This window comes from Leucoraja erinacea, chromosome 5 (assembly GCF_028641065.1).
Source record: "Leucoraja erinacea ecotype New England chromosome 5, Leri_hhj_1, whole genome shotgun sequence".
In the NCBI taxonomy this organism is placed as follows: Eukaryota; Metazoa; Chordata; class Chondrichthyes; order Rajiformes; family Rajidae; genus Leucoraja; species Leucoraja erinaceus.
This window is the reverse complement of record NC_073381.1, coordinates 22,464,997-22,483,256: the sequence shown is the minus strand read 5'-3', so window position 1 is coordinate 22,483,256 and position 18,260 is coordinate 22,464,997. Positions and strand designations below refer to the sequence as shown.

The 18,260-nt window shown below is 42.7% G+C and overlaps 1 protein-coding gene and 1 long non-coding RNA gene across 2 annotated transcripts in view; one reads left to right on the top strand and one right to left on the bottom strand.

Annotated features, from left to right (window-relative positions):
* The window catches only part of sh3yl1 (SH3 and SYLF domain containing 1), a 47,172-nt gene extending 46,337 nt beyond the window's left edge, over positions 1-835 (top strand). Inside the window, exon 10 of the mRNA XM_055635237.1 lies at positions 1-835. Within this exon, the coding sequence (XP_055491212.1) occupies positions 1-194 (194 nt within the window). The 3' untranslated portion in view covers positions 195-835.
* The window catches only part of LOC129697044 (uncharacterized), an 86,823-nt gene that overhangs the window by 44,804 nt on the left and 23,759 nt on the right, over positions 1-18,260 (bottom strand). The window lies entirely within an intron of this gene.

Sequence of the window (18,260 nt, the reverse complement as noted above, 5' to 3'; positions counted from 1 at the left end):
AAGATCCATGGGAAAAACCTTTAACTGTGACGGCAATATATTCGTTTGAGGGACAAGCACCAGGTGACCTCAGCTTCAATGCAGGTGATAAAATTACAGTGACAACCCAAACTAATTCTCACTTTGACTGGTGGGAAGGACAAATCCAAGAAAATGTTGGCATTTTTCCAGCCAATTATACATCTGCATCATAAGAATATTTGTAGATATCACCATTTTTTTTTTAAATGCACTTTGGTTTCTGGAAGAATTTATAATAATAACCATATTTTTGCAAGTCATATTTTCATGTTTGTAAATCCAAAGTACTGATATCAAGAAGGTTATTTATACTAAATACAGGCTATGAACAAATTTATAACCATTGATACCTTAATTCATTAAGAATCTTATGTATTTTTATGCCTAAAATTGATTGTTAATTTTCTGATCACTCTATATGGTGTCAAATAGCATTCACGGGAGAAAGGTACATGACATTTTAAAAGTAAAATTATATTTTATCAGAAGACAGATCTTGTATGGAGTATTTAAATATTTATATTCAATAATGGTATTCCAAAAAAATATTCTGGAGTTCATTGTCAATCGTAATTCGAAAGCAATTAAATAAAGAATCTTCAATCAAAGATTTAGATGTAAAAATAATCATATCAATTGTGAAGAATATGAATCTGTAATATCTGTGATTTGAAATTCTGCCTCTTAATTTAAAATACAGAAGTGTTGTGGGTGATTGTAAAGAATCTATAAAGCAGAATCTATATATTAAAAATAATAACAAATGGGGTATTATAATCTAATAAAATGCGGTCTTAAAATTATTAATGCTGGTATGTGTGATCTTTGCAGAAGAAGTTTGTCAACCAAAGTATTTGTCAAATTACCTCCGTTTACAAATGCGACCATCACAAGTAGGTTACGCTCCCCCTCCACCTTCGCCACCTCCTCTTCCTCCCCCCCCCAGAGTTGATGACATCTTCCACAATGTGGAAGGAGGTGAAGATGGCAGTGGAAGGGGAAGAAAGCAGAATGGACAAAGCAAATGGAAGAGGATGAGGAGGCAGCGACGGAGGGGAGAGTGGACAAAGGAACGACCGACAGGAAGAAGCGGCAGCTGGTGAGGGGAGCCCCACGGTGACTGAGCATGTCCTGTCAATGGCGGTGACCTAAACAAAGTGCTGTTGGCCAGGGGCTACAATGCAAGCCATCAACCAGATGGTGTGGCAGCTGGTGAAGAAAGGCTCGCTGGTGCACCTTGTGGAAGATGTCAGCGACTTGGCCATGAGTTGCTCTCTATCTCCCTCGTTTCCGCTTGTCTTTCCCGTGTCGCACTGACTGTGGCTGAAACTGGAAGAACAGCAAGCTCGGATGATACTTTTATATTTGTTAAAAAGATGGAAAGCCCTCACTATCCTCCCGCTGCATTAACTGAGGTAATTCAGGAAACGGGGCCACTTAATGTGAATTGTTCACATGTTCAAATTTACATAACTTATACGTGAGTGCCTGTACTCCAACTGTGGCCTCATCAGCACCTTGTACAGTTGTAACATAACATCACAACTTCTATACTGAATACCCTGACTGATGAAGGCCAATGTACCGAATCCTATCTTGACGACCTTATCTGCCTTTAGACTTAAGAGCTACAGCGCGGAAACAGTCTCAACGAGTCCACAATGACCAGTGATCGCCCCATACACTAGCACTATCCAATACACTAGGGACAATTTACTATTTTTACCGAAGCCAATTAACCTGCAAACCTGTATGTCTTTAGAATGTAGGAGGAAACTGGAGCACAAGAAATTATGGCATAGCAGTAGAGCTGCTGCCTTACAGCGCCAGGGGCCCAGCTCGATCCTAACTACGGGTGTTATCTGTACTGAGTTTGTGCGTTCTCCCCGTGACCTGCATGGGTTTTCTCCGCAATCTTTAGTTTTCTCCCACACTCCAAAGACGTAAAGGTTTGTAGGTTAATTGGCTTGGTATAATTGTAAATTGTCCCAAGTGTGTGTAGGATAGTGTTAGTGTGCGGGTATTGTTGGTCGGTGTGAACTCGGTGGGCCGAAGGGCCTGCTTCCATGCTGTATCTCTAAACTACAGTAAACTAAATCACCCACCTGTGACGCCACTTGCAAGGAACTATGTACCTGTCCCTCTGCTCTACAACACTCCCTGCCATTTACTGGTTAGACTTCCCAAAATGCAACACCTCACATTTATCTGTGTTAAATTCCATTAACCATTCCTTTACCCACTTGACCAACAGGAACATGCATGCTCTGAATTGTAAGCACACTTGTAAAAGCATCCCACTTTCCGGACTTTCCTTTTCCTGCAAACAAGCTGCTCCAATCAACTTAAGCGAGCCTGTCTAATACTATCAAAGTTGGCCTTGCCTCAGTTAGAACTAACTCGCGGGCCCACCCTGTCTTTAGCTTAGTTTAGTTTAGTGTAGGGATTAGGGTTGCCAACTTTCCCACTCCCAAATAAGGGACAAAAGGTCATAATAAGGGACAAATTCCTGATGGCATAAAGTACAGAAGACCCTCGTCGAGTCACCACTGGTGGGCTTAACCCACGTCTTTTTTGCTTCCTATTGTTTGTTATAGCTGCAGTCTTTTTTGCAGCTTTAGCTTTATCCATATTTGCACATGCCAAACCGACCGAACAACACCAGACGTTACTGAATCTTTTTTGTTTTGGCAGGAATAGGCAAAATATAGCATACAACTGATGTGCATAAGGGGCTTGTGATTGGATGACAGATTAATCACTCGTGCGTGGCATCAACATCACATGCAACACACACGCACACTGTTGTATCAGATCTAGGATCTGTCTGTAAGCGTGCCCTCTGGTGATTACAGAGTACAGATTCTCCTCGACTTACGATGCTTCGACTTACGATATTTCAACTTTACGATGGTGCAAAAGCGATACACATTCAGTAGAAACCGTACTTCGAATTTTGATCTTTTCAACGAACCAGGCTTGCAACTGATGTATGGAAAGTGAGAGGACGTCAACCAAGTCACTAAGTCCGGGGCAATTCCTTGACTGACTCAGCCGTGGCTGGGTGAATGATGAGTTGACCCAGGTGCTGTACTGCACGTAAAGCCCAGCCGGCGGGCCAGCTGAGGAGTTTTGGCCCAGGCGCCAGACTTTGCGCGCACTGGATGGGCTTTGAGTTCTGCTGCACGCAAAGTCTGATGATCAGCCATGAGAAGGTGGCGATGTCAGTGGTAAGCGAAGGTCCAAAAGTCGGACAGCTGGCCGGGCTGCCGACTTATTGTGCCACGAGGCGAGGCGCTGGTGCTGCACTACATGTGCTGCACAGGTGAGGCAGGGCCAGATGCGGCGCTCCGACCCGACCCGACAGTCCCCTCGACCCGAGTAGTAGCAGTCAAATACGGCACAAGGTGGTCCCGTATGGGACAAACCAATTTAACCCAATATATACGGGATGTCCCAGCTAATGCAGGACCGTTAGCAACCCTAGTAGGGTTGCAGCGTCGACACAGGCCCTTAGGCCCACCAAAGCTGCATTGACCAATAGATCACCTGTACACTAGTTTGGTGTTATCCCAGTTTTGCATTCTACATAATAGGGACAATTCACAGAAGCCAATTAACCTACAAACTTGCACGTCTTTGGAATGTGGGAGGAAACCAGATTGCCCAGAGAAAACCCACACTGTCACGGGGAGAATGCACAAACTCTGTACAGTCAGCACCCGTAGTTTGAATCAAACCGGGTCTCTGCAGCTGCACCACCGTGCCACTCTCTGGACTAATGTGCCATTTATCGCTAACTAGCTTGTAGCTAATAGAACAGTGGAAGCGGGTTCCAAGAGGCTCATCCACGAACATTTCAGCCACTTGCCCCTCACATTTTTCTAAAACCAGATCAACCATCGCTCTCTCTCGTGTAGGGCACTCTACTCTATTGCCTGAGGAAACCTTCCTGAAAACAATTGCTGTGACCTATTCCTTAATTAATAATTTAACATCCTCTCCTCCTTTATCTCTCCTATACGCTTGTATTCGCTAGAATTTAGAAGATTGAGGGGGGATCTTACAGAAACTTACAAAATTATTAAGGGGTTGGACAGGCTAGATGCAGGAAGATTGTTCCCGGTATTGGGGAAGTCCAAAACAAGGGGTCACAGTTTAAGGATAAGGGGGAAATCGTTTAGGACCGAGATGAGGAAAACATTTTTCATACAGAGAGTGGTGAATCTCTGGAATTCTCTGCCACAGAAGATAGTTGAGGCCAGTTCATTGGCTATATTTAAGAGGGAGTTAGATGTGGCCCTTGTGGCTAAAGGGATCAGGGGGTATGGAGAGAAGGCAGGTATAGGATACTGAGTTGGATGATCAGCCATGATCATATTGAATGGTGGTGCAGGCTTGAAGGGCCGAAAGGCCTACTCCTACACCTATTTTCTATGTTTCTATAGCATCTACATCCTGGACCATTGTGCTGCCAGTCCAGTTCCTCTCTTAACCAGGTTTCTGTAATGGCTACAACATTCCAGTTGCACGTACCTATCCTAGTCCAGATAACTGTGGGAGTCGGTGTTGCATCTCCTGCAGTTGCGGGGAAACATATCTGGGGATGGGGTGGTTTGGAACGGAAGGAACAAGTTAACGAGTGACTGCTGGTGGGATAATGTTGCAGCTGATGGAAATGTCAGAGGATAATCTGTTGGATGCAGAGGCTGTTGGGGTGAATGGTGAGGAGCAGGAGAACGCCATCCTTGTACCGAGAGGGGAGTGGGAGCGCCTTCAGAACTACGCGACATGAGTGACACATCTATGACAGCAGGGGGGAGTACACGTTTACTAAAGAAAGAGGATATCTTGGATACAGCCTGCATCTTGGGAGTAGATGCAATGGAGATGGAGAAATTAAGAGTAGGGGATAACGTCTTTGCATGAGGCAGGATGGGAGAAAGCATTATCCAAATAACAGTGGGAGTCAGTAGGTTTGAAGTAAACATCAGCCAATAGTCTGTCCCATGTGATAGAGATGGACAGATCAAGAAAGGGGAGAGCGGTGTCGGACGGTCCAGGTGAATTTGAAGGAAAAGTAGAGGCAAAGTTGATAAAATCAACGTGTTCTGCACGTATGCAGCAGAGAAAGAGTTGGGGGATGGTGCCAGTGTACGTTTGGAACAAGGACGATTTGACATAACCGACAAAAAGGCAGGCATAGCTGGGGTCCATGCGAGTGCCCATGGCTACACCTTTAACTTGAATGCATTTCGTTGTCTCTGTACACCTTTAACTTGAAGAAAGTGAGAGAAGTCAAAAATAATTTGTTGAGGGTGATGACAAATTCCGTCAAGCAGAGGAGAGTTTTAGTAGAGGGAAATTGATTGGGTCTTGGTTCAAGGAAGAACCGGAGGGCCTTGAGACCTTCCTGGAGGGGGATGGATGTGTACAGGAACTGGACAACCATTGCAAAGATGAGACAATGGGGGCTAAGAAAATGAAAATTATTGAAGAGTTGAGGGCCTACGAGGTGTGTCGGATGTAGGTTGAAAAGGACTGGACAAGCTGCGATAGGATGGAACCAAGGTATTTGGAGATGAGCTCTGTGGAGCAGAAGCAGGCAGAAATGATGTGTCTTCCCAGGGAGGAGCAGGCAGAAAGAATGGATCTATCGGGGCAGTCCTGTTTGTTTTTTTGAAAGTATGTCTGTGTGTGTCTGGGGAATGATAAGGTTGGAAGCTGTGGAGGGGAGGTTGCCGGAGGCGGTGCAATTGGATAAAGGCTGGGAGATAATGGCCTGGTGTTCATCTGTGGGTTCATGGTCAAGGTGGCCTAGAGCTGTAACCTGGTCTCACCCCCTCCAGAGGTACTTTCCCCAGCAACTGCAGGAGATGTAGCACGTGTCTTCTCCCTCCCTCCTATATCTCCTCCCTCACCCCCATCCAGAAACTACAGCAGTCCTTCCAGATGAGGCAGAAGTTCACGTGCACCACCTCCAACCTCATCTACTACATCTGGTATCCCCGATATGGCCTGTATGTCGGCGTGACCAAGTGTGGACTCGGTGACTGTTTCGCTGAACACTTGTGCTCGGTCCGCCAAGGCCTACCAGATCTCCGGTTGCTAACCATTTTAACCCCACATCTCATTCCCATACTGACCTTTCTGACCTGGGCCTCCTCCGTTGCTAGATTGAGGCCACAGGGAGGAACCGCACCTCATGTTCTGTTTAGTGCTTGCACTTCAAGCACCCGCTTTAGGTACGGAATAACAGCACCTCAAATTCTGTTTCCTATCATTGAGCTTACAACCCAATGATAGGAACATGGAATTCTCCAATGTTAGCTAACTATCAATCCTTCTCCTCCCATCCCCCCCCCCCTTCCCCCCCCCCCCCCACCCCCGTCTCCCCTGTGCTACACCTGGAACACAGCTAATTCTCTCCTCCCCCTTCCCTTCCACCTACAGTCTTTCCTCTAGCTTCACTATTCATAATTCTTAATTTCTATTGTGTCACATCTTGTGTCTTTTCATCTCTAATCTCTGTCTAACCTTCTGCCCATCAAAAACCTCCCTCACCTGTATTCACCTATTACTTGCCAGCCTTTGTCCTGTCCGTCCTCTTTTTCAGCTTTCTTTCCCCCTGACGACCACAATCAGTCTGAAGAAAGGTCTCAAACCGAAACGTCTCGAGCCGAAACGTCACAAACCGAAACGTCACCTGTCCATATTCACCAGTGATGCTGAGTAACCCGAGCACTTCGTGTCTTTCTTTGAGATCAAGATTATTATTCTGGCACCATTCAATCAAATTTTCAATCTCCCTCCTAAACTCTGACTCATTATTATCCATTATTCGGCCAACAACAGTAGCATTGTTGTCAAATTTAAAGTTAAAGTTGGATCTACGTAATTCTGGCGAAACATGTCATGGGTATAGAGAACGTAGAGCAAGGTACTGAGCACACAGCCTTGAGGTGCTTCTTTGTTGATAGTTATTCAGAAGGAAGTATTGTTGCCAATTCATTCTGATTGTGGTCTACTGATGATGAAGTCAAGGATCTAATTACGTAGGGATGAGCAGAGACTCAATTCTCTGAGTTTAATGACGGTGTTGAAGGCTGAGCTGCAGTTGATGAACAGTGAAATTCGTGTTCTTATTGTCCTAAGTGATTCAGTGCAGAGTAGAGAGCCAGGAAAATTGTATGTTGATCGGATGTGGCAGTAGACAAATCGTAGTGGGTTTCAAATCCTTACTAAAACAGCAGATGCTGTACATCATATCCAACCTCTCTTAGCACTTCATCACCACGAACATTCGTGCCATTAGTCCGTCCTCATTGAAGCATGTCATCTTTCTCTTCTTTGATACTGGTATCATTGATGTATTTTTTAAGCAGGTGGAGACAAAGCATAGTGAGGTTTCACTTTCCTAACCAGAGGTGTGGAAAGTCCAACAGTGCTGGGGCAGATCCAACCTGATGAAGGAATAAGCGTATAGAAACTGGAATATTAATTTACAAGTGACAATGGTGTATAACATCATTGAACCACATTCACCAGAAGATTGCAGCAATTCAAGAATTCTAGATGACAAATCATTTCGGGCAATATGAGATTGGCAATAAATGTTGATCTCCCCAGTGAAACTACCATCCCATAAATAAATAAATCAAAAGAAAAATAGTACTGCAAATACTTTAATGCTGCAGTGATAGTTCGCAGACTAATGGGAGTGGCAATGAAGTGAACTGTTCTGCGCTCAATGGAAAGAGTTATTTTTTTCTTTGCCACTGTGCTTAGAGGTGAGCGGAAAGCATTTAGTGTCACAATTGTGTTCCATATATAATAGTTGAAAGTTTTTGTCGGACCAGTAGTTGAGTTTTCATTGTTTTGCAACTAAATCAGTTCCGGCCACTGGTAGACACGGTCTATTACTGTTGCACCGGCCCTTCAGTCCACAATGTCAGTGCCGAACATTATGCCAAGACCATCCCTTATCTTCCTGCACATAACCCATATTTTTCCATACCCTGCTTATCCATGCGCCTATCTAAAAGTCTCTCAAATGCCAGTACAGTATCTGCCTCAACCACCAGCCGTGACGGCATGAACCAAGCACTCACCACCTTGTGTAAAAAAAGTTGCCCCGCACATTCCTTTAAACTTTGTCCTTCTCACTTTACAGCTGTGCCCTCTGATTTATTTTCTCCTAGAAAAAAATGTTTTGATTCTCTACTCTATGCCTCTCATCATTTTATATACTTCTCTCGGGTCTACCCTCAACCTCCGGTGTTCCAGAGAGAACAATGCAAGTCTGTCCAACCTCTCCCTGTAGCTAATACCTACTAGTCCAAGCATCATTCGGGTAAACTTCTCTGCACCTTTCCAGAGCCTTCACATCCTTCCTGTAATGGGGCAACCAGGACTGCATGCACTACTCCAAATAAGGTCTAACCAAAGTCCTATAAAGCTGCATCATGACTTCCTGATTCTAAGTTAAACTCATATGTTTGGAGATGACACAAATATTGCTGGAGTTATGTATAATGAGGAAGACTGACAAAGTATGTAGCAGGATATAGATTAGCTACAGTTATGGGTTGAGAAATTGCAGGTAAAGTTCAATCCAAACAAGGGTGAGGTGTTGCACAATGGAATAGCGAAAGGAAGGGGAAAGCATACAGTTAATGGCACAACTCAGCAGTATTCAAATACTGAGGGATCTTAGAGGTTCAAGTCCATAGATCCCTGAAATTCACAGCTCAAGTAGATGAAGTAGTATAGAAAGCATATGGTAGCTTGACTTCATTGTTTTGTTTCATTTAGAGTTCCAGCGTGGAAGAAGGCCCTTCAGCCTAATGAGTCTGCGCTGACCAATGATCACCCATACACTAGTTCTATCCTACACACTAGGGACAATTGACAAAAGCCAATATTCCTACAAACCTGCGTGTATTTGGAATGTGGGGAAACCGGAGAATCTGGAGAAAAACACGTGTGGTCATAGGGAGAACATACAAACTGTGTACAGACAGCATCCGTGCTCAGGATCAAACCCAGGTCTCTAGCACTGTAAGGCTGCAACTCTACCGTTGCGCTACTGTGCATTCATTGGGGCATTGAGTATAAGAGACAGGAAATCATGATATTGCTTTATAGGACTTTTAAGCAGCATTTGGAGTATTGCGTACAGTTCTGGTCACCCCATTACAGGAAAGATGGGGAGGCTTTGGAGAGGGTGCAGAAAATGTTTACCAGAATGCTGCCTGGATTAAGGATATTAGCTTAAGAATATTAAGGAGAGGTTGGACATACTTGTTTTTTGTTCTGGAATGCTCGAGGTTGAAGGGAGACCGAATAGTAGAAAAATTATGAGAAACATAGATAGGGTAGATTGTTAGAACTTTTTTTCCCCAAGGTGGAATTGCCAAAGATGAGAGAACATGGTGTTAAGATAAAAGAGGCAAAGTCTAAAGGAGATGTGCAAGTACATTTTTTTATGCTGAGAGTTGTGGGTGCCTGGAATGCATTGCCAGGGGTGGTGTTGGAGACAGATATACTAGTTGGGTTTAGGAGGCGTTTAGATAGACACATGGGTTGGCAGGGTATTGATTATCTACTGGCAGATGGTGTGCTTGGCACTGACATTGGGGACCAAAGATGCCTGCTCATATGCTGTACTTTTCTATTAAAAAAAACACAAAATGCTGGAGTAACTCAGGCAGCAACTCTGGAGAACATCGGTAGGTGACGTTTCTGGTCGGGACACTTCTGCAGACCCAGTCTACACCAGAAACATCACCTATCCATATGTTTCAAAGATGTTGCCTGACCTGCTGAGTTACTCCAGAACTTTGTGCCTTTTTTAATAAACCAGCATCCACTGTTCCTGTTTCCTATAAATAATAATTTTGTTGGATTCTATCCTCGTTCCTGTCTACTTGGAAATTTGATTTTACTGCCTATCACCTTGAAATGTTGCTGTGGTGATATATATATATATATATACTGTATCATCGGCCTGAAATGTTACATTTGTTTCTTCTCCATAGAAGTTTCCTGACTCAGCGTCTGCAACATTTTCGGTTTCTTTATTTCAGGTTTTCAGCATCCACAGACTTACTTGCTTTTCTTTTTGTTTCAAATATTTAATAAACTGACTGGATTAACAGAAGGAGTTGGGCTGGAAAGTTATGTTCCATAAATTTGCAGGAATGTAAAGAGAACCATGAGACTGCAATGTAAAGTGTCGATTTTATGGGAAACAGTCAGAATCTCAGAAGCTAGTTAATCAAATCATAAGTAAATTTTTGCTTTTGTTGTAGGAGATGATTTACTGTTGGGACTCAATTTATGAAACACTTACATAGAACATGTAACAGCACAGCACAAGAACAGGCCCCTAGGTCTGTAATGTTTGCACTGAGCGTGATGCCAAGTTAAACTAATGTCCTCTGCTTGCATGTGATCCATATCTACTGCATTTTTACAGCTTTTCACACTTTGATAATCCCAAAGCACTGCACGGAAAGACTATTCCATCAGTATAACTCTGACTCTGCCGAATGCGGACAAATGGGACAAGATGGACTAGATAAAGCCCTGGTTCCATGCTGTATAACTATATGACTATATAACCCATCTTGTCCTCGAGATAGTGGCTTTTGCCTACATTTATCCATTATCCTTCTAAACCTTTCCTATCCATATACCTGTCCACATATTTTTTAAACATTATAATTGTAATTGAGACCGCACTTCGAGTAATGGCTTCAGTTTTGGTCACCTGCTAAAGGAAAGGTGCATTAAGTTGAAAAGAGTACAAGGAAGATTTCTGAGAATTTTGCCAGGATTCAAGGGCCTGAGCATTAGGGAGATGTTGGGCAGGCTTGGACATTATTCCCTGGAACCCAGAAGGCTAAGGAGTGATCTTACAGAGGTGTGGTAGGTATATGGTTGATGGGTATTTTGGTATATGGACAAGCTGCCAGAGGATAAAATTGAGGCATGTAAAGTAACAACCATGTAAAGATGTATAAAATCATGTGGGAAATAGATTGGGTGAATGCACGAAGTCTTTTTCCAGAATAGGGGAAATCAAGAATTAGATGAATTAAGGTGAGATGATGTAGATAAGAACCTGAGAGACAATATATTCACACAAAGTATTCTGGGTATATGAAAGAAGCTACCACAAAAAGTCATTTATACAGGTACAATGCAACATTTAAAAAATATTTGGACAGGTACAAGGAAGGGAAAGGTTTGGAGGGATATGGGCCAAATGATTGAGATGGAGTATCTTGATCGACATGGATGAGTTAGGCCTAAAGGGCCTTTCTCCATGGTGGATGATTCTATAACTGATTTCTTCACTAAATAGCTCTACTAACAATATTTCAAAACTAAATGTCTTTGCCTTTTTTTAAACTGGAGTTTATGGAAGCTAAAGCTGAAACAATAACATACTTTATTTAATCCTTCTATTTATTTTAAAACAGATTGAACAGTTATTTGATAACAGTTTATTGGAAGTTCCATTCCTGCCCCATAATCATCTGAAACACCCAAATATTTATTAAAATGTACTCCAGCAGTGAGGTTGGCTTCATCTGTTTATGACCAATTGGTTCACTTGAGACATTAATCCTCACGTAAAAGTACACAGAGCTGATCTATTGGAAACAAAACTGCAGACTATGGACTGGTTGGGATCTGGTAAAGATCAAAAATAAAATTGTACATAATTCATGCTGTTTGCATTTGCTGGGGCTCAAATGACTATCCCAATTTTAATAAAACATTACGTTGGATCACTGCATGTACTGCTCCCAAGGTGGCCTCATGCACACCGGTGAGACCAAGTGTGGACTCGGAAACCGATTTTTAGAGCATGTGGCTATCTTGAGGAAGAGTTCAGAGCAAGGGCGATGCAGTTCTGGATCATGTTAGCATTAGAAAGGAAGAGGTGCTAGATGTAAGGCGACCCTTCTCCCATCTCCTCTGTCCAAAAACTGAATGTAAGAGTTATAGAGTTGGAGCAACATGCAGCACGGAAACAGGCCGTTCAGCCCACAATGTCCATGCTGTTTGTTGTATCTATCTACACTCATTTTACCTATTCACACATTTACTTGAATCAGGTTGATAGCTTCTATGCGTTTAGCAGTTCAAGCGTCAAGATGCTTCTTGAGAGTACTGCTCAGACAGGATGGCATTTCAGATACCATGTGTAAAAAACTCAGGTCTCCAATAAACTTTTTGCCTCTCTTAAATCCTTTGTCGAAGACACTACCACCATGGAAAAAAATAGTATCTACCCTATCTATCATTTTCATAATTTTAAATCCTCCAAATAGGTCTACCATCTGCTTCCTCCAAACCCGGGAAAACAAACCCAACCTATCTGATCTCTCCATATATTATTAATGTTTAATGTTTTATGTATCATTCCTAACTGTCACTGTATGTCATGTTGTCACTTGCTGGCAGAGCACCAAGGTCAGCGATGAAACCGCAAGCCGGATTGACCGTCTGCACACACACACACACACACGCATCGCAAATGCGGGTGCCAGGGAAAGCTGGGGAGCGCTGTATGAAATTCACACCCGCGATGAACAGGGAGGTAATAGATGGCTGGCACAATGCACGATAAGTCCTTTAGAGAGCGGGGAGAGAAGGGAAGAGAGGGGGAAAGAAAGGGAGAGAAGGGGGGAGGAGGGGGAGAGAAGGAGTGGAAACACTTTTAAGAAGCCAGACAACTTTTAATAAAGTTTAGCGGCATTTAACAATACCGGTCGGTTTACTTACCTTTTTTTTTCTCAACAAGCTTTACCTTTGACTACCTTCGATTACCTACGACCTACATTGACCCACCTCGACTAAACCTATGAGTTAAAAAAAAATCATTTTTTTTTCCATGGCGTCCTTTTTCTACTCGCGGGCATTTTTCAGCATGTTGAAAAAAACGCCGCAACCTAGCTGAGGCCCCGAATATGCGGGGACTACTCTTGAGCATGAAGGAGAGTTACAAAGACCTCCTAGAACCTCGTGTCGACCTTGCTGCGAGTATGAGTCGAGGACAAACTCTTCTAAACTCGTGAATTAGGTCGCCGCAGTGGGACAGGCCCTTTAGCCATTTTTTAAAACTGAAGCTGAAGCATGAATATGCCTTATTTTATCTTTGCAACATTGTTAACCATGTTGAGCAGTTATTGGATAATAGTTGTGGCTTGATTTATTGTAAATTCCATTCTGGCTACATAATCGCCTGAAACACCCAAATATTTATTAAGACGTACTCATACAGTGAGGTTGTTTATGACAAATACTCCACTTGAGACTTTAAACTTCACTTAAAAAAGCCCACAGAGCTGAATTGCTGGCACAAAAACTACATATTATGGACTAGTTTGATTTAGGTAAATAATTAAGGTGAAACTACATAATTCATATCCTTTGAACATTTGGGGCAAAAGGAAGCCTCAAGTGACTATCCTGAACTTCATAAAAGCATATGCTGTATAATAGCAAAGTTTTTTTCTTTTTTCTTTTGGATTTTCATAATGCAAAAGCCTGACACCAATTCAATGCTCTTAATATACCTTCTCCATTCTAGAGTCATTGACTTATACAGTACGGAAACAGGCCTTTCAACCTGTAGGAGCTATTTATGTTTAGGCTAGCTACTGTTGGCATATTATATCATTTTGTCTAGATATATCTTGCAGTAATATTCCAGGCACAGGGGGGCGGTCATTAGATGCACAGAGGGGTGTATATATATGGGCATAGTGGACAGGGAGTGATTCAGACCAGGCACAGGGGTGGGAGAGTACATAGTTCTCACCAGATCGGGGAGAACAGCCTGGCTACAACTTGTATGCAGAATAAGAAAAGCCTGGTACTTTGTTTGTACAACTACTTCAATAAAGAACCAATTAAACTGGAAATAACGACTGGAAGATCTGTTCTATTAGGTCTGTGTAAGATCACTCCTACTTACCTGTGTAGTAATGGCAACGGAAAAGAAGACACTAGAAAAGTTAGAAATTGCCATTACAATTTAAGTGAGAACTGGCTCCATGAGTGAAACTGGAGCTTGCGAAAGCCTGGGAACATGGATTGTTTTATTTCACAAACCTGACGCCGCCACACCAGACCAACTGCACAAGGTCGCCACCTGTGTTGATCTGACTAACGAAGATTGAAAATCTCGAAAGCCAACGCGTAGGGAGAGAGTGAGTATATACAGCATTAAACTTTATTGGAGAGGCTAAATATGGTAAGCTGTATAGTAAAACGGCTACTAAGATGGAGAATTGAGAAGTGACCTTGGCTTTTACGTCAAGGCGTCTTTAAGGGATAGTGTACAAGTATGTCTGTGGTCAGAGCTAAAGCTCAGTCACAAGATGGCAATGTTCGACAGGATTCTGAAAAGGAAAGAAGAGTCATAAACACATTGACAAAGGCTTGGAATTGTTCAGGGAAAAGTGTCAGAAAACAAGAAACTTGATATGGAAACAAGTTAACAAGTTAATTGAAAAGCTGAAAGAGCTCATGAAATCAGATGAAAATGTAAAGGAAGTACAATCTAACCTGGTTCAATTAATCAAGCTCTGTGATGAAGTCATATAAAACCACGAGTCTTTGGTGAAGTTATCACTGCCTGAAAAGGAGCTTGAAAAGCTAAATCAGTGGTTTCATCAAAGAATGGAAATTTTTTAATGGTTTTCTACAAGATGTAGAGGTGGGGTTATCTGATGTTGGACACAAACTACACACTCCATAGTTGAAGGTGCTATACAACAGAGTGTTGTATAATCAGAAGAAATTGGTCTGGATGACAATGTTTCAAATGTATCAAAATTAAGCCACAAATCTAGTTCTTCATCATGTCCATCTTCAACTGCCTCTGCTCACTTAAAAGCTCAGGCAGAAAAGGCTGCTCTCTTGGAATGAGCTGCCACCTTGAACAAAAAGCACAAGCTTGAAGCACAAAAAGAGCAAATTAAAAGAGACGAAGCTGGCAGCAACTAATGCCAAGCTCAAGCTTGAGCTTGAAGTTGAGGCACTAAAGGAACAATTCAAAAGAGAAATGGAACAGCTGGAACGAGAGACGGAGCTGGCAGCAGCCAATGCAAGGATCAGTTTACTGGAGGCCAAGGGATCAAGAAGCAGCTCACGGGATGAGCTCTTAGGTGAGAAAAGGAGCTGCTCAAAGGGAAACATCAGCTAAATTAGATCTATGGGCAGATGAATACTTGCCTGATCATGTGCAACAGGGGGGTGGGAGATTGCAACCTTCACGTGGTCCACCCTGTTTCGACGAATGCGATCAACCTGGCGTGCACAGATGATCGAACAGAACAAGTTGTCTTACAATTTTAGGCTGTGCACGCCATACGCAGGAAGAAGAAGATGTGCAACAGGTTGTCAGACTAAAACAAATAACTTATGGACCACCTGGTAGAGCTCATGAAAGGATCCATCTAACTCAACACTCTCTTCAAAGACAAAATGTACAGACGGGTGTGCAAATGTACAAATGAAGAAGAGTGTGCATGGACATGTTAGCATTACATGTTGGCATCATGTTCGGTGCAATCTTTGTGTGCTGAAGAGCCTGTTCCTCTGCTGTACTGTTCTATGCTTTATTTTAAAAAATAGATTTCAAAGAACTTTAATTGTGTTTGGATCATGCCACCTAGTGGCAGATCTCATTCAACATCAATAATAGAAGTGAATCCATTTAAATATGACCACAATGAGGAGGTCTTAAACTCAATGTCAATATTTGCAACATAGTATGTCAAATATCTGTAAATGGTTAATTGAACTGCCAATAAAAAGAAGGCAAGGTGTAGTGAGTAGCCCAATAGGAATGGCTGTGTTGGGAAGGAGGTTGTGGAGAGGCTTCAGTGTTGCGTGGAGGATAAGTTTGAGGCTTTGGCTCAAGAGGCTTTGGCGAGAAGGCTGAGCAAAGGCGAACAGAGGGTGACAGGAGGTAATGGTACGACAGCTGTTTCTTGTGTTTGATTGTTGTGCTTTTTTTCCTCTGTTGGTGTTAGTGTAGCAGAGATAGCAGGGTGAATGATGCAATGTTCCTCCTGCAGGCTGTGGGAAGTGAGGGAAACTGCTGGTATCCCTGATGACTATACCTGTGGGAAGCGTATTCTGGTGTAGCTCCTTACAAACTGCACTAGGGAACTGGAGTTGTGGCTGGACGACCTCAGGTTCGTCCGGGAGAATGAGAGATACATAGATTGGAGTTATAGCGAGTTGCTCACGCAAGGTTAAGGAAGATAGTAGATAGGTGATAACGAAGAAAGGGAGTAGGCTGTGAGTGCAGGAGTCCTCTTGTAAGGAGCTATGTACCTGCACTCCTAAATCCTCTGTCTACAATACTCCCCAATGCTCTGCCATTCACTATGATGCACTGCCCTGGTTTTATTTCTCAAAAGGCAACACATATCTGCATTAAACTCCATTCACCATTCCTCAACCCACTGACCAAGCTGATCATGATCCTGTTTTAATCTAGTTTTCACACAATTCATATTCTAGCCAATGTGTCTATCAACTGGACCCACAACATAAATATCATGCCTACAAGGTGAAGTCAGAGGCTGGGTATCCTGTGGTGAGAGACATCCAAAGACTTTCCACCAGCATCAAGATTGTGAAGGGATCCTGGAAGAATGCGACACCAACAACTCTCAATAAGCTTACTATCATCACTGGATGGCACATGGCACAGCAGAAGAGCTGCTGCCTCACAGCACCAGACCAGGATTCAATACTGACTTCAGGTGCTGTCTGATTAAGCTGGAGGCAGTGCACAAACGTTTCACAAGGATATTGTCAGGGCTGGAGGGTTTGACTTTAACAGAAAGGCTGGACACACTGGACTGTTTTCCCTGGTACAAAGGAGGCTTATGGGTCGCTTTACAGTGATTTATAAACTCATGAATGGCACTTAAAAGGTGGATGGTCAAGCTCTTTTTTGCAGAGTTGGGGAATATAAAACTAGTAGGCATAGGTTTTAAGCGAGATAGAAACGAGTTCAAAGGTGCAACTTTTTCACACAGATTGTATAGAATGAGTTATCAGAGGAAGTGGTTGAGGCAGGTACAATTGCAACATTTAAAAGATACATGAACAGGCACATCAGCAGATTTGGCGGATATGGTTTAGAGGGATATGAGTCCATCATAGGCAAATGGTTCTAGCTTAGATCGCCATGTATGTTGGGCCAAAGGGCCTGCGTCCGTGCTGTATATTTGAATAGGTATGGTTGTTTTAAATTCTAACATCTTGATACATCATACATAGTTCATCTGTGCCAGTTCATTTCTGAAAAATAACAGGACAAAACCTCCAGCAGGATTTTATATTCACTGTCCCTGATGTTTGCCAAAAGCATATACGAATACTTGCACAAGGGAAGTTTATGTTGGTGCAGTGTAGATGATACCCTGGGAGAGCGAGAATAATTTACAGAAGATTCTCAAATTTTGTGCAAATGTAATTCCAAAATCTTGCTTCAACCTACAGGAGCTGTCTCGCAGTGAAGAAGAAACTGAGGGACAGTCTGTTCAAGTCATTAATCCTACTCTACCATTTGCCACTTCCCGTAGTTCTATTATTCGCAATGCCTTGAGTTTCTTGAGTTTAGTTTATTGTCACGTGTACCGAGGTACAGAGAAAAGCTTTTGTTGCTTAGTAACCAGTCAGCGGAAAGACAAAACATGATTACAATCAAGCTGTCCACAGTGTACTGATACATGATAAAGGGAATAACGTGTAATGTTTAGTGCACGATAAAGTCAGTAACGTTCGATTAAAGGCAGTTTGAGTGTCTCCAATAAGGTAGATAGTAGTTCAGAACTGCTCTCGAGCTGTGGATCAGTTGCCTGACAACAGCCTTTACCATCAAGATTTATTCTCCACACATTCCCATCAACCACACCCAAAATCTGCTGCTCACCAACAAATTAAGGACAATTTACAATGGTAATTTAACCTTTTCACCCACATCTTTGGCATGGGGGAGGAAACCATAGTGTCTGGACAAATTCCATATGGTCACAAGGAGAAATATGCAAACTTCACACAGGCAGCACTCAAAGTTAGGATTAAATCCATTCTGCATCATTGAGAGGCAGCTGTGTCACTGTGTCAAACATTTTTCTCTCATAAATCATTGTGCTAAATAACATTACAATACAGAATATCTTAATTAGATT